The 17,679-nt window shown below is 39.9% G+C and overlaps 1 protein-coding gene across 12 annotated transcripts in view; it reads right to left on the reverse strand.

Moving 5' to 3' along the window:
• Window positions 1–357: 357 nt before the first annotated feature.
• The window catches only part of BAM2 (beta-amylase 2), a 69,350-nt gene continuing 52,028 nt past the window's right edge, over window positions 358–17,679 (reverse strand). For 5 of the 12 annotated variants that reach the window (XM_088949871.1, XM_088949874.1, XM_088949869.1 and 2 more), the window contains one exon: window positions 565–752. In XM_088949871.1, coding sequence (XP_088805997.1) covers window positions 724–752 — 29 coding nt within the window. In that variant the 3' untranslated portion in view covers window positions 565–723. Of the gene's footprint in view, window positions 492–564; window positions 753–11,550; window positions 11,850–17,679 lie in introns of those variants that run through there. The other 7 variants (XM_088949868.1, XM_088949870.1, XM_088949867.1 and 4 more) reach the window with 4 other exon arrangements.

Raw genomic sequence — 17,679 nt, forward strand, 5'->3', positions numbered from 1 at the left:
TTAGTGTGAGTTGACAAGTCTGGATCTGCCACGAACATGTGTGCAGGCTATGAACAGGACACAACTGAGGCTGACAATTTTGACCCTAACTTATTTGACTCACCCAACCCATTCACTTGGAAATCCACCCATACCCATCCGTCTATCATGTTAGATCAATGTGTCAAGAAACCCTTTTGGGTTAGTGGAAAAGGGGTCACGATGGATTGGGTCAAGGGTATCATAGGGTCAGTTTAGGTTAGGGTTGAGGAGAAATAAAAGGGACTTTTTTTTTTGTTAAAGAAAAAGGGAATTTGCGTTGGGAAAAGGGAGAAAGGGGTTTCTGCCAAGAAACTCTCATGAGAACTGCCGGATTAATCCTTTTTCTATGCCGCTGCTGGGTTAAATTAAACCATTCTCTATACCGTTGGAAAAGCTGCTGCCGAAGGAGATTTGCTCCTCCTATAGTGTTCTGTTCATAGCATCACACAGGGTTTTGTGCGCAGCAGATCCTGCTCCAATTTAACAAGTATGACAAAGGTTGTTAGCTTCTTAGTCAAAAGAACAAGGAAACGTACAAAAGAATGGGAAAAGTAAACTCCTATTTGTCTCATTTGATGTGATTTAATTTACACTCATAAGATCCTTAATTCAATGCTAACAATATTTTTTACACCTGCAACGAAGAGAAGTAGGTGTAGATCAGATTGATCATTTGTGAAGCTGATGAGAACCGCTATTCTCTTACAACTGGAGATCGAGAACGGCTTCCCCTGCCAAAATGAGAGACATGTCAATCATAGAACTCAAATACCGCAATGTAACAATTTTGGAGAGAGCAAGAACATTATCTGACTACATTATCTACTTCTGCATATCATAATTCTTTCCCAGTGATGTACTCTCAATGCTACAATTACAAAACTCGGTAATTCGATCAAACAACTCTACTTAAGTTTATTTCTACGCAAACTTTCTAGAAATAATGCAATAACAAAAAAGCTGTGCACATGTTTAATGAATTACTGTACTACATGGCAAAATTTAGGTGCTCAAACTGGTCACAATTACTGTACAAATGCTGCTGTCTAAATAGGCATTGAAAACTTCAAATGCACCAGATAAAATGGAGGACCCTTTAATCCTAAAAGTAAGACACCCTGAAACTCCTGCTTATAACGGAGGCTATTATCTAGGAAATAGAGCATTAACAAATAAAGCAACGAGTCATGCAGCGTAGAACATGAGAACTTGTGGAGATCCAAAACAGGATAATTTTATCTTTAAAAAAATGAGAAACAAAATGATTATATTACAAGAAACCTTTGGGACAAGGCGAGATTAGGAAGGAAGAAGATTTTTAATAGTAGTACAATGCAATAGCAGGAGATTCTTTATAATGCTTATGGAAACTTTTGGGAATGGAAGAAGGCAGATTGTGTGTTTTCCAGAGGGAAGAAACAAACAGGGTTGGATCAACGTAGCAGAGGATTTGGAGCAGTGTACGCATAGAAGATGGTATTTTCAGAATTTGAACAGTGTTCAGTAGAGGTAGTTACCAATCCAGGTGATTTACAACATGAAGATGAAAAGGAAGAGAATAAGGAGGAAGTGTTGTGTGGTGCATCAGCGATACCGAAAGTAATGGTGGGGGACTGGAGGGGACTGCTGGATGATATCTTGAAGGTAATACATACCAAAGAATCACCATGGTTGCTGCCGTTTGATGAGAAGAATGCCATCCTTTACTTAGGTGATGCTTAGAGGTCATAAGGGTGAATACCAGAGAAGGTATGGTGATGATTGAAAGTTGGAATCCATCCTGCAATAAAAAGGAGTTGGGGAAGGAAGTATTGAACTAAAAATCCTCAGTCTTCCTTTCGATGTGGACGGACCAAGTTTTATAGACAAGATTGCGAGTCTGTGGAGGAGTTTTAGAAGCTGTAAACCTTCTTGATCTTTATGTTGTGTGCAAAAAGGTAGTGGGAGCAAATCCAGAATCGATACCATGAGCATTAGAGTTGTTCACCAAAGGGAGATGGAGAAGACTGGGTAGCTTCAGAAGATGAGGCGACACTGTGGGAAGAAGGGCTGAAGGTTGAAAATGGTGCTGATGTGGCTTGGTGGAGGCCATGTGGCAGAAAAGCGGAGTTGTTGGGTGTGATAAATGAGGAACTTGGAAAGGTGAAAAGAGGAGAAGAAATGTCCCATCTTCCATTTTAAAGAAAGAATTTAAATTCTTTTGAGCTTAATTGAACGGTGGGATCTAAGGCCTTCCCAACTGGGTGAACTAGTAGTCAGGCCATCAGCATGTGACAACTTAACCCTTACATACCAGAGGCAGAAGGCTAAGTCAATGGTGGATGACAGAGCTGGTCTATCATCACCCCCATCAATGGTTAACAGGTCCCAGGGATCAATATCAGGGTCATTTCAGTGGGTAAAATTTCACCCTCCCAAGTCCCAACCAGGATTTACCTAATCTGAATTACTCAAGAAGCAAAGATGATTGGAAGGACTGGTAGAGATTGGATTAAACATGAGGAAGACAAAGAAACTAGTACTATGCTGAATTGAGTACTTGCAGTGTAGAAGGTACAGTTCAAGTTTTGCTTGAGCAAGAGGAAGATTATCACTTGTCAGACGGTCAGACCTCTTCAATTTGGAAAGAATCATCTTACGCAGTTTCCAGAGGGGGATTAAGTGTGTGGTAAGCTTCAGTTAGAAAAATTAGCGAGGTGTGGGAGACTGATGCAGCTCAAGTAGAAGATGCAATCAGGGTGCAAACCGGATTAGATGGTGATGAAAAGAGTTTAGACCAAATAAAGCAGGGGAGTACATGATGATCAAAGAGGAGGGGGATTATTGACGAATCAGTGGCAAGAGCACTGTGTCTGGACGGTGGAAAAGCAATCGAACAAAAATACCCACAACAAGATCAAGGTTGCAACAGAAGGATGCACTCAAGGTTACTCTCCAAAATGCTCAGGCTGAATGTAATAGGAATGTGAACCAAGAGGTTTGAAGGAGTTTGCAGTGTTAAATTATAATGAAGAGAGGTTTGGAGGAGTTTGCAGTGAACTTATAAAGAGTAATAAGGAGCATAGGGGGGGGGGGTGAATGCAGGGGGCAGTTCTAGACATTTAGGAGAGGAAGTGGAAGAGAAAAGGAAGGCAGATAAGGGGATACAAGATCAACAGAGGGGGATTTGGTGGAAAAGGGAAAGAAGGATGTAAATGGGAAAAAAAATGGGGATGAAGACAGAAAACATTTGTAGTAAAAGGCGTACTAACGAATTGGGGTTGGAGGAAGAGATAGTTATAGATAAGGGCAGCCCAGTGCACGAGGCTCCCGCCAATGCGGGGTCTGGGGAGGGATTAGATGTATGCTCCCCTAAGGAACTGAAATCCTTTTATAAGAAAAGGGAAGGAGCAAGGAGGAAAATGAATGAAGTGGAGAAGCTAATTAATGATATTGAAGGGGATAAAGACTTAAGTGTGAGGGGAGGTAGAAGAAAAGTAGGTCTATAAAGGAGAGGTTAGGTTTGGGTTAAGTTTCAATGTACAATGAAAATTTTTAGCTAGAACGTGAGGGGTTAGGAAGTGCAACAAGTAGGGGTGGATTCAAGCCAAGCCAAGCTGAATATCTAGCTATTTGAGCTCGGCTTGGTTCGAGCTTGATAGTTAGCCAAGCTTCATATAAAAAATAAAAAATTATACATGTAAAAACTATACATATAAAAAATTATTTATTATATAATTAAAATATTATTATATAATATAAGATCGATTAGGCTCGCAAGCCCCACAATTTGAGCTTCATTAGGATCAAGCTTGACTCGAAGCTCAGTTTAAATTGAGCCAAATTGAGTTTTTCATGAACTGAGCTTGAATAGCTCATCAAAAGCTCGATTCATGTCACTTCTAGCAACAAGGAGGAAAGCAATTAAGGAATTACTCAGAAAGGAAAAGCCTGATACTCTCCTAATTCAAGAGTATAAAGTCATGAGCTTGATAGGAGATGGGTAAGAAGTTTTTGGGGTAAAAGAGGTGTTAATTGGAGTTTTACTCCATCTTGGGGAGCTTTAAGAGAACAACAATATGGAAGGAAGATGTAGTACAGTGCATTGAGGAGTTGGAGTTTTATGGTGTCAGTTAAATTGAAAAATGTTCGAGATGGGTTTGAATGGGTTTTAACCAATGTTTACAAGCCAAACTCTTATAGGGAAAGGAATCTGATGTGGGAAGAATTAGCAGATATAAGGGGTATGTGGAATGGGTTATGGTGTCTAGGAGGTGATCTTGATGTGGTTAGATTCAGTTATTTAGCGCACAGGCGAGGTGCATTTTAGGATAGGCGCCTTGCCCGGGTCCTAGGCGCAGCCCATTCAAAAGGCGCACCACTAGGCATACGCCTGGCGCGCCTTGTGCCTTAGCCCTGGCGTGTGTCTTTTGAAAATTTAATGCCTTTTCCTTTTTTTGAGTCTAGCAGCTAGGCCGGGGGCTCTGCCCCCAAACCCCTTCGTGAGTGAAACCGGAGCTTCGAGAACCCCCTATTTGGTAATGTTATCAATTCATTCATCCTAATAAAATATCTTCTTAAAAGCAATTAAAACTATAAAATCATTATTTTTTGTGTGAAAAATCAGAATTTAAGACCCTAACATGGACTTGTTTGGGTTTGCCTTGAGGGGCATGGCACAAAGGCGGCTCGTAGAATTAGGAATGTAATATGTCACATTAGCTACTTGATTTAATTGAGAAAAAAGAGATTGTGGGTTTTACACGCTTAAAAATGTTTTATATGTTTGATTTCATTTTTAAATTCTCACTTGAATATGCTTTACATATTATTTTTATGTATTTTAATTTTAGATAATAGGTTTTTTAAAACATTTATTTTAAAATTAAAATTTATATTTTTATTAATATTATGTTTTATAATTTTATTTATTTATTTATTTATTAGCTTTTTTTTTTTAATTGTGCACCTTGCCTCAAAAAAGGTGCACGCCTCGCCTTGTGCCTTGCGCCTCAGGCACAAAATGGCCCTTGCACCTTTTGCTTTTAAAACACTGGTTAGATTTGCAAAAGAGATGAATAGCACAAGACAAAGGGTAATTGGTATGAGAATATTCAATATGTTTATTGATTCCTTTGACTTGAGAGATATTCCATTCGAGCAATCAAGGTTTACTTGGTCAAATCTTCAAGAAAATCCTTTATGTTCTAGTCTGGACAGATTCCTAGTGTCTCTTGCTTGGGAAGAAAATTGGAATGGTCTTTTGAGAAATACTCTGCCTAGAATCACTTCTGAATTTGAAAATATGTGGGATATGTGCCTTACACTTTGAAAATATGTGCCTTACACTTCCTATGTATTTGGAATAGTCTGGACAGAGCATTGGCTTATCTATGTATTTTAGTAGGGTATTGTAGGTGGTCTAACCCCTTTTAGATTTGAAAATATGTGCCTTACACTTCCTAACTTCAAAGTTTAAACAAAAGGCAAAAAATTGGTGGAGTAACCAACAACAATATCCTAAGTGGGAGGGCCTGAGATTTATGAAGTTACAAAAGTTGAAGACAGAAATAAAAGAGTGGGATAAGTTGTAGTTTGGGAGACTAGAGGAGAGGAAGGCTAATTTGATTTTACAAATTGAGGAAATAGATGGGAAGTAGAGGGTTCTATAGATGAGGGAGATAGGGGATTAAGGATGAATTTGAAAAAGGAACTAAAGGAGACTCTATTAAGGAAGGCAATCAGCTAGAAACAAAATAAAGAGAGAAGTGGATTAAGGAGGGGGATGGTAATACTAGGTCTTTTCATGTAATTGCTAATGGTAAAAGGCGGAAGAGCTTAATCTATTTTTTAGAGATAGATGGCAATGGAGTTACAAATTAATGGGAGATAGCAAAGGCCTTTGTGGATCATTTTAAATCAATTTATAGAAGGCCTCTTAATGAAAGGTGGTCAATTAAAGGGCTTGATTAGGAAAATGTTAGAAGCTTCTCAAGTCCAACTCTTGGAAAGAAGGTTTGAGGAAGAGATTAAGAAAGTAGTATTTTCCATTGACAGATGTAAGACACCAGGCCTAGATGGATTCTCAATGGCTTTCTACCAAGGTTGTTGGAATATCATCAGGGTGGATCTAATTATAGTGTTTAAGGAATTTCATAGGAGGGGCATAATTAAACTAGGATTGAACTCTACTTTTATTACCTTAGTGTCAAGAAAGACTAATGCTAGTCATTGAAAAGACTTCGGAACAATTAGTTTAGCTAGCATTTATAAAATAACTGCTAAGGTGTTGTCTCTAAGGATCAAGAAAGTGCATCCTTTTTTTGTGATGAATGAATGGTATTTTATTAAATAGAGATAGAAATAGTACAATCATGAAGCACCGTAATAGGAGGCACGATGTGTTACCTCCCCTTAAAGGTGGTTCCAAACCCAACTCTTTTCAGATAGAAATAGTACAAGCATGAAGCACCCTAAGCCCCTTGTTTAGCTAAAGAATTTTCCAAAGCATTTGCCGATCTACTAACCCACTGAAAGCTAACTGACATGGTTCTCGTAAGCCATTTGACTTTTTTGATGATGTCCATATATCCCCAAACAATAGTTTCTGGGTCCGACACCCATCCCACTTTCACCTTAGAGTCTCCTTCAACTATCAAATTAGTCACTCCAAGTTGGTTGGAAATCTGTAGTCCTTGTACCACAGCTAATATCTTAGCTGTTGTAGAGTCTCCATGACCCACTGGACCTGAGAATAAGTATAGAATGTTGCCATCCTTATTCCTCAAGATCCCTCCTATACCCGAAGGTCTTGGATTGCCTTGACTGCTCCCATCAAAGCTCAACTTTACAACTCCTTCCGGAGGGGGTAACCAACTTGCTTGTGTTCTATTTTTCTTGGATGATGTGGAGGCCACTACTGCCCAACTCCTTCGAAGGTCATCACTAGAGTAATCTGCAAAGAGATCAGTAGTTTTTAACCAAAGGATTGCCCTTGTCAGTGTGCAATCCTTTATTTCAGCAATACTTCTCTCCTTCTCCTAGAAAATTCTGGCATTTCTTTCCTCCCAAATGGTCCATAAGAGGGCTTCCCTAATACATTTCCACATTACTTTCCCTCTCTTTGTTGGCCAACCATAAAAAGACGGATCAAAAAGCAGATTTACTTCAGGAGGCAGGTCCCACCTGTACCCAAATAGCATAAAAACCCAATTCCAAATATTTACTGTAAAAGAGCAAGAAATCAATAGATGATAACAGTCCTCATTCTGCACTTTACATAAAATGCACCAATTGGGGGACAAGCATGAATAAGGTCTCTTTTTTTGTACATTGTCCACAATATTAATTTTACCATAATACACTTCCCAACAAAAACTAGCAATTTTAGGTGGAATTGGCCTTGACCAGACTTCTTTAAGTAGGAACAACAAAGGGGAAGGAGTAGAGCATAGGGATCAAGAAAGTACATCCTTCAATTATCTCTTAATTTCAAAGGACAATCAAATTGTGGATTAAATTCTTATTGCGAATGAATGTGTACAGGCTCAAAAAAGATCAAGGAAAAATGGAGTGGCAATCAAGTAAGACTTGGAGAAAGCTTATGATCTTGTGGACTGGGAGTTTCTAATTAATAATTTGAGAAATTGTAGTTTTGGAGATTTGTGGTGTAAGTGGATCAAGGGATATTTGCAATCTAGTCACTTCTTAGTGATTGTTAATGGGTCGGTGGTAGATTTCTTTGGAGCTACTAGAGGTCTAAGACAAGATGATCCTCTTTCCCCATTTCTTTCTACTTTGGTGGCGGATGTTCTCAATAGATTGATTTCTAGAGCTAATCGACTGCATTTATATAAAGGTTGGATGTGGGGAGGGATAGAGTTATGGTAACTCATCTTCAATTTGCACATGATTTTTGATCTTTTGTGATGGAGAGAGTATAATTGGGTTTGAGAACTTGAAATTGGTGGTGAGCCTCTTTAAAAGGATGTCCGATCTAAAAGTCATTTAGAATAAGAGTGAGCTTTTGTTGGTGTTTGTTACCCTCAAGGCAACCTACTAAAATCAGACTGCCGCCGGATGACATCAACAACCCGTACAAGTGGCAGACACCATTCTTGAAACTGGTATGGTTCAAATCAGCCTGAATTTAGGGATTTTTTTTGGTATAGGTTTCACCTCCATGTGAAATCTCTGAGATTTTTTATGATTTTTCCTAAAGAAAACTCAGAGAAAATTCAAATTTGAGTTTGAGGCTGTTTCAGCGCATTTAATGGAATGTTTCTCCTTCAAACCAATTTTATTTGGCTCACTTTATATTTCTAGGAAGACAGGAAGTGGTCCTGTAATTTTTTGAACCCTAGAATTTTTTTGGTGTTTTTTCTTCTTCCTATACTTTGCAGTCCAAACTATTCTTGGGGTTGTTGTTGCATCTTTAGTCGTGTGTTGGCTCTTCCCTTGGCCTTGTTGTGTGTCGGTGGTGCATTGGAACTCTATGTGACTCTTACAATTATTCCTGGCTAAGGAATGAAAGCTTCTAAGAGTAGTCGATCAAGACTACAATCAGTCTTGAATTCAAAAGAAGAAGAACGAAGAAATTGCAGAAGAGAAGAAGAAGAGAGGAGAGAAGAGAAGAAGCACACGAAGAGATTTTTGAAAAGAGAGGGTTGGTCTAGACATCAGCCAACCCACTCTTAATATTTATATATGTTGACTAATTGTAAAAGGGATGAATTGCCCTTATTGCTTACATGGCAAATAAACTAATAATAAAGCTGAAATAACAAACTGAAATAACTGCCAACTAACACTGACATAACTAACAGAAATATGCTACCATACGAACACAGTGGGGACTGCATCGGTGGGGTCCACATCAGTGTTCTCTACACTCCCCCTCAAGTTGGGAATAAATATTTGTCATTCCCAACTTGCATAGGTTTGCCTAACTTCTTCCTTGGAACAACCTTGGTGAGAAGATCTGCGAGCTACATGCTGGAGGTGATATATGGGAGACACACTTCTTGAGATGAAACCCTTTCTCTGACAAAATGTTGGTCTACTTCAATATGCTTATTTCTGTCATGTTGTACCGGATTATGAGCTATATTAATAGCAGTCTGATTACCACAATACAACATTAAGGGCTTCTCATAAGCAATACCCAACTCCTCGAAAAATGACTTCAGCTATAAGATTTCAACGACACCATTAGCCATAGATCTATATTCAGCTTCAGCACTAGAACGAAAAACAACACTTTGTTTCTTACTCCTCCAGGAGACAAAGTTACCTCCTACAAAAGCACAATAACCAGAGGTAGACCTTCTATCATCAACACTCCTAGCCCAATCAGTATCTATATAAACCTCTATCTTCATGTGAACATTATTCTTGAATAATATACCTCTACCTGGACACCTCTTCAAGTATGCTAATATCCTCTCAACTGCAAGGAGGTGAGTAGTTCTAGGAGAGTGCATATACTGGTTGACAACGCTGACTGCATAACTGATGTCTGGTTGTGTGAGACAAAGATAGAGGAGTTTTCCAACTAACCGTTGGAACATAGCTTTATCTTCAAGTGGCTCTCCACCCTCTACAATGATTTTGTGATTCTGTTCAATAGGTGTATCTGCAGGCTTAACACCCGACTTTCCAATTTCTTCCAATAGATCTAGAATATACTTTCTTTGAGAAACAAAAATCCCATGTTTAGATCTAGCTACCTCAACACCCAAGAAGTATCGTAGCTCTCCAAAATCTTTCACCTCAAACTCTTGATGAAGGAGTTGTTTAAGAGACTCAATCTCACTGTTATCATTCCCTGTGACTACAATATCATCCACATATACAGCAAGTAAAGTCAAGGAAGAGTCCACTCTCTTAATGAACAATGTATGGTCTGACTGGGCCTGTACATAGCCGAATTTTTCAAGGGCTTGTCTGAATCTATCAAACCAAGCTCTGGGGGACTGCTTTAGTCCATACAAGGCTTTATTCAACTGGCAAACCTTCTTTCCTGTCTCTGCATCATAAAATCCAAGAGGTAACTGCATGTAGACTTCTTCTTGTAAGTCTCCATTGAGGAAGGCATTTTTAACATCCATCTGGAACAAGGGCCAAGAGTAACTGGCTGCAAGGGATAATAAAACTCTAATAGTGGTCATCTTTGCTTTTGGAGCAAAAGTCTCCAAGTAGTCTATACCATAAGTCTGAGTAAATCCCTTTGCAACTAACCAAGCCTTATACCTTTCAATGGAACCATCAGCATTATGTTTCACAATAATTACCAATCTATATCCAACCAGTTTCTTCCCTTTAGGCTGGTCAACTAGTTCCCAAGTATTATTCCTTAGAAGAGCATCCATTTCAACCTTCATTGCATCTTTCCACTCAGGAACTGACAAGGCTTCCTACACTGTTCTGGGGATAGGAATATCAGCAATGGATGTGAGAAAGGACCTGTAAGAGGGGGACATGCGATCATAGGACAAGAACTGGGAAATGCAGTGAGCTGTGGATGTGGTGCAACGTCGTTTGCCTTTACAGACTGCAATGGGGAGGTCAAGGTCATCCAAAGGTGGTAAGGGTGCAACAGTGGAAGGTATCTCAATGGGACCTGGATCTGATAAAGGGACTGTGGTACCTGGATCTGGATCCGCAAAAGGAACTGGGGCTGGCCTGGATTGCTAATGACCGAAATCAACCTGCCTCCACTGCCTGTGATAGACTCTCAAATCTTGACACCTCTAACAACCCTCCCCATTACATCCCTCATCACTCAATGGAACAGGTAAAGGAACTTCTGATGAGTTAACCCCACTTTCACTACTCTCCCCCTGAGGAGAAACCCTAGGATAATAGGGTACATCCTCAAAGAAAGTAACATCCATAGAGACAAATCTCCTCCCAGAAGTAGGTTCATAGCAGCAATAACCCTTTTGATTTTGTGCATAACCGAGAAAAATACATTTGGAAGCCATATGATCAAATTTGGAACGATGAGGCCCAAGAGTCTGAACAAAACAAGTGCAACCAAAGGTTTTAAGGGTAACAATATACAATTCATTATCGGGGTATAGAAGGGTAAATGGAGGCACCATGTCAAGAACCCGTGAAGGAACTCGATTAATGAGATACACTACTATAAGAATAGCATCTCCCCAGAAACGAATAGGTACATTGGAGTTAAAAATAATGCTTCTAGCCACCTCCAATATGCGCCTATTCTTCCTCTCAGCAACCCCATTCTGCTATGGTGTATAAGGACAAGTACTCTGCTGAATAATCTCATGATCAAGCAAATAAGAGGCTAATGAGTTAGTAGGGTATTCTTTCGCATTATCGGATTTGAAGATTTTTATTTTGACCCCAAACTGGGTTAAAATCATCTGATGAAAGATCTGGGTCAAAGCAAGAACCTCATCTCGAGAACGCATAAGGTAAACCCAAGAAAAATGGGTATAGTCATCAACAAACAACAAGAAATATCTATATCCCCCCATAGCAGTGATGTAATACGGGCCCCAAGCATTGGTATGCACAATATCAAAAGAATTACTACTTTTATTACTCAATGAATAAGATGTTCTACAACGCTTTGCAAGCTCACAACTCTCACATCTCAAATTGGACATCTGAATAGACTCAAATAAATTTGGAAACAAACTCTTCAAAGACCGAAAGGATAAATGACCCAACCGATTATGCCAAAGCATAACCTGCCTAACAAACTGAGAAACAAAAGACTTCCTATCTTCACTATCTTTCCAATGAAAACTCTCTCCAAGTAGATAGATCCTATTCGTCTCATGGCCAGTCCCAATCACCTTCCTTGTCTCCAAGTCCTGAAAAACACATCAGTTAGGGAAAAAAGTTACTAAACAATTCTGATGCTTTGTAATGCTACTAACTGAAAGAAAGTTAGTATTAAGCTTAGGAACATGCAGAACTGAAGATAAGGAAATGGTATTAGATAACTTGATGTCTCCCTTGCCAGAAATAAGAACAAGGGAACCATCAACAATTGACACTTTATCTCTACCAGAAGATAAGTGATAGGTAGTGAACAGTGATGGTAAGCCAGTCATATGGTCAGATGCACCTGAGTCTATTACCCAACAATGTTCAGTGTTACCTGGAGCTGAAGCATGATAAGCTGAAGCCCGAGTACCTGAATAAGCAAAAGCTGATGTTGGAGGAGCTGATGGCGGCTGAGATGATTGAACTGAATTGCCAACTTCCTTTTCCATCTGAGTCAGGGCAGCCCGGACAGCAGCTAGGGTGTCTAGAGGTGTGCCTTTTGTACCCGAAAAGGATGCACAATCAGTATTAACAGCCATATTAGCATTACCCCTTTTATTCTTGAGTTTTGCTAGAACTAGATAAAGGTGCAGCTTCCAACATGTGTTTTTAGTATGCTTAGGTTTCTTGCAATGTTCACACACTAGATCCCGCTTGTTTTCCTTCTTTATATCCCTCTCTGTATCACCCCAGACTTAGGTTTAACTGCTGTCAAGGCTGGTGGGAAGGGCTAATGCTGCATCATAACCTTTCTCCTAGTCCCTTCACTATGCATTAAGGAGTAGGCTTGAGATAAGGTCATACTGTCCCTTGTTAGTAGTTGTTGTCTCACAATATCATAGTCAGGATTCAGACCAGTTAGGAATTCAAAAACCCTATTAGTTTCAACTTGCTTTCTATGAGTCTGTGCATCCTTTTGACTTTCCCACTCAAGTGTTTGTAGGTGATCAATTTCATGCCGTAGAGATTTCAAGGTAGAGAAGTAAACCGAGACAGGTTTCTCTCCTTGCTTAAGGTTGTTAACCTCACACTTCAATTCATAAGCCCTAGCAACATTAAGGGGTTGGAAGTAAGTCTCTTTCATGACATCCCAGATTTGCTTGGTTGTTTTTGCCCACAAATAGTTCTAGTTGATATGTGGCTGCATTGAGTTGCACAACCATGTCATAACCAAATAGTTATTCTGAACCCATTTGGTATAAGTTTGGTCCTCAGTTGGTTCTTTTACATCTCCCAACAAGTAGCTCAATTTTCCTCTACCCCCAATGGCCATCATGGCCGATTGAGCCCATTCTAAGTAGTTTGATCCATCAAACTCCATAGTTGTAATCTGAAAGGCATTCTCAGACATGTTACCAGAATTGCTAGTCCCAAAAACACCTTCCCCCTGATTCTTGAACTCCATTCTTGATCAAGAAGTAATAAAAAAAAATATTTTTTTAACTACTGTAATAGAAAAAACAGCACCCAAACAATTGAATGAAACCAATTCAAAATCTGATCTGAAACCAACAATAGTTCTGAATTTTAGGGTTTTCTCTCAAAACCCTAAAGGAAAAACATAGATTTTCCAGCTGTACCTCTCCAAATAAACCAAGATGATTTTTTTAAAGTTATTCTCAAGAAAAAACTTACTTTATGAAAGAAAATCTCTGGCCGCCACTTTCTGTCTAATGCAAAACCCTAATCTTGAGGATCCGAAGCTTTTTCTGATTCTTCCTGACTACTGGAACTCTCCCAGCCTTCTACAATCTTCTTAGTAGCAGCCGCACACTACCAGTAACCTCCAAGAATCAGCCGATCCTCCTTCTTTGTTGAAAAACTTCTAAACCTAGGAGATTCTCATGTAGTTAATCTAATTAGACTAACATAAGAGCTCCTAGGTCGGCTCTGATACCAAGTAGTCGATCAAGACTACAATCAATCTTGAATTCAAAAGAAAAAGAACAAAGAAATTGCAGAAGAGAAGAAGAAGAGAGGAGAGAAGAGAAGAAGCACACGAAGAGAGTTTTGAAAAGAGAGAGGGTTGGTCTAGACATCAGTCGACCCACTCTTAATATTTATATATGTTGACTAATTGTAAAAGGGCTGAATTGCTCTTATTGCTTACATGGCAAATAAACTAATAATAAAGCTGAAATAACAAACTGAAATAACTACCAACTAACATTGATATGACTAACAGAAATATGCTGCCATATGAACACGGTGGGGACCACATTAGTGGGGTCCACATCAGTGTTCTCTACACTAAGGATGTTCACTTGTTCACGAAGTGCTTCTAGGAAACGTGGATACCTCTGTGGCATGATAACCACTGTGAAACTTGATGGAACCAACTTCCTGGAATGCTCCCAATCTGCCAAGCTCACCATTGGAGGAAGAGGTAGGCTGGGTTTTATCACCGAAAAGGAAATTAAGCCTAAATTAGAAGACCCAAAGTTTACTAAATGGGAGCAAGACAATTTGATGGTAATGTCGTGGCTGGTTTGCTTCATAAAGCCACATATAGCCTGTAACTACATATTATTATCCACTACTAAGGATATTTAGGATAAGGTCACAAGACACACTACTATTCTTCAGCTAAAAACACTGCTAGGATTTATTAGCTCCATAGGGAAGCTTGTAGTTTGCGTTAGGGAGAGAGGAATGTAGCTATGTACTTCTTTTCCTTATAGTTCCTATGGGAAGAAATGGATCATTTGGAGGCCTAGAATGGAAAGATCCAGAAGATGGGGAGTAGTACAGAAAATATGTTGAGAATAGTGTTTTAAAAGCACAAGGTGCAAAAAAGGCGCAAGGGCCAATTTGCGCCCGAGGTGAGAGGCGCAAAGCGTCGCGTGCACCTTTTTGAAGAAAGGCGCAAAAATACAAAAAAATGCTAAAAAATAAAAAAAAAAGTTAGAAAATTCAAAAAGATGCCAAAAAAATAAGTAAATATTAATAAGAAATATAAACTTAAATTCTAAAATTAATGGTTTAAAAAACCTATTATCTAAAATTAAAATACATAAACTTAACATGTAAAGCATATTCAAATGAAAATTTAAAAATAAAATAGTAGACGTTTAGGACTGCTATCAGTCTTGAACCCTAATGGATTTCAGGTTCGGAAATAGAAGAAAAGGTATAGAGAAGAGAGGAGAAAGAGAAGAGAGAGCAGTAGAACACAAGAGTTGAAAGGAGGAGCAGGATCTTAATGTTCTACCGCCGTCACTTTATTTAGTATTTATAGGTTATGCTCATTACATGGAAAGGATAGATCTGCCCTTAGTATTTACATAACAAATAGAACAAAATAAAACTGAAATGAATAACAACTGAAATAACCAACTGACCACCAACTAACCCTAGGATGACTAGAACACCTTCTACCCTACGAACATAGTGGGACCATAGCTGTGGGGCCCACATCAGTGTTCTCTACACCCCCTCAAGTTGGGAATAAATGTTTATCATTCCCAACTTGGAGAGATCCGCCTCTAGCTTCTTCCTTGGTACAACTTTGGTGAGGATATCTGCTAGCTGCATGTTGGATGTGATGTATGGGAGACACACTTCTTGTGATGAGACCCTCTCTCATACAAAATGTCGATCAACTTCAATATGTTTAGTTTTGTCATGCTGCACCGGATTGTGTGCTATATTAATATCCGCTTGATTATCACAATACAGCATCAGGGGCTTCTCATACTCAATACCCAACTCCTCAAGTAGTGATCTCAGCCACTCCGTTAGCCATTGACCTGTATTCAGCTTCAGCACTAGATCGGGAGACAACACTCTATTTTTTACTCCTCCAAGAGAGAAGGTTACCTCCCACAAGAGCACAATATCCAGAAGTAGACCTTCTGTCATCAACACTCCCAGCCCAATCGGCATCCGTATAGACCTCCACCTTCATGTGGTCATTGTTCTTGAACAGTATACCTCTACCTAGGCATCTCTTCAAGTATGCTAATATTCTTTCTGCTGCAAGAAGGTGCATGGTTCTAGGAGAATGCATGTATTGACTGACAACACTAATTGCACAACTGATATCTGGCCGAGTGAGGCAAAGATATAGGAGCTTTCCCACTAACCGTTGGAACATAACTTTGTATTCAAGAGGCTCCCCACTCTCTGCACTAATCCTGTGGTTTTGTTCAATGGATGTATCCGCAGGCTTGACACCTAACTTTCCAGTTTCCGCCAACAGATCTAGAACATATTTCCTTTGAGAGACAAAGATCCCCTGTTTAGATTTAGCAACCTCAATACCCAAAAAATACCGTAGTGCACCAAGATCTTTCACCTCAAACTCTTGATGAAGGAGCTGTTTGAGGGACTGAATCTCATGGCTGTCATTTCCTGTCACCACAATATCATCAACATATACTACAAGTAGTGTCAGAGAGGACTCCACCCTCTTGATGAACAATGTATGATCTGACTGGGCCCGTACATAACCGAACTTCCCAAGGGCTAGTCTGAATCTATCGAACCAAGCTCTAGGTGACTGCTTCAAACCATACAATGCCTTATTGAGTCAGCAGACCTTCTTACCTGTCTCTGTATCATAGAATCTAGGAGGCAATTGCATGTAAGCCTCTTCCTGCAAGCCTCCATTCAGAAAAGCATTTTTAACGTCCATTTGATACAAAGGCCAAGTGTGGCTTGTTGCAAGAGATAATAGAACTCGAATGGTGGTCATCTTGGCTACCGGGGCCAATGTCTCCAAGCAATCTATACCATAAGTCTGGGTGAACCCTTTTGCAACTAGCCGAGCTTTGTACCTCTCAATGGAGCCATCTGCATTGTGCTTCACAGTAAATACCCATCTGCATCCAACTAGTTTCTTTCCTTTGGGCAGATCAACTAGCTCCCAGGTATTATTTTTCAATAGGGCATCCATTTCAACTTGCATTGCACCTCTCCACTCCGGGACTGATAGGGCTTCTTGCACTGTTCTTGGAATGGGGACATTAGCAACGGAAGTAAGGTAGGACCTGTAGGAGGGAGATAGACGATCATAGGATAAAAACTGGGAAATGCAGTGGGCTGTAGATGTGGTGCAATGCCGTTTTCCTTTACGGATGGCAATGGGAAGGTCAAGGTCGTCTGCAGGAGGTAAAGTGGCAACAATGGAAGGAGTCTCTGTGGGCCTTGGGATTGTAATACCTGGACTTGGAGCCGTAGAAGAGGTTGGAGCTGACATGGACTACTGATGACTGGGATCAACCTGCCTGCATCACCTGTGATAGACTCTCAACTCCTGATCCCTCTGACCACCCTCACTACTGCAACCCTCATCACCCAATGGAATAGGTAAAGGAACAGCCTCAAAAGTATTAACCCTACCCTCACTGCGCTCCCCCTGAAGAAAAGGACTCAAATCCCCACTCTCACTGCTCTCCCCCTGAGGAGAAACCCGGGAATAATAAGGTGCCTCCTCAAAGAAAGTGACATCCATGGAGACAAACTTCTTCCCTGAGACAGGATCATAGCAACAATAACCCTTCTGAGTTTTTGTATAACCAAGAAAGATGCATTTGGAGGCCTTTGGTTCGAACTTGGAGTGATGGGGTCCGAGAAGCTAAACAAAACAGGTACATCCAAATGTTTTAAGGGGAGCAGTAAACAACTCCTCATTTGGGTATAGAAGGCAAAAAGGGGGTTTCATATCAAGAACTCGGGAAGGAACCCGATTAATAAGATATACCGCCGTGAGGATATCATCACCCTAGAAGCGAATAGGGACATTGGAGGTAAACATAATACTTCTAGCCACCTCCAAGATGTGCCTATTCTTCCTTTCTGCAACCCCATTCTGCTGAGGTGTATGAGGGCAAGTGCTCTGGTGGATAACCCCATGATTAAGAAGGTAAGATG

The sequence above is a fragment of the Nelumbo lutea genome, chromosome 6, assembly GCF_056320005.1.
Source record: "Nelumbo lutea isolate HS-2025 chromosome 6, American lotus-T2T, whole genome shotgun sequence".
NCBI lineage: Eukaryota > Viridiplantae > Streptophyta > Magnoliopsida > Proteales > Nelumbonaceae > Nelumbo > Nelumbo lutea.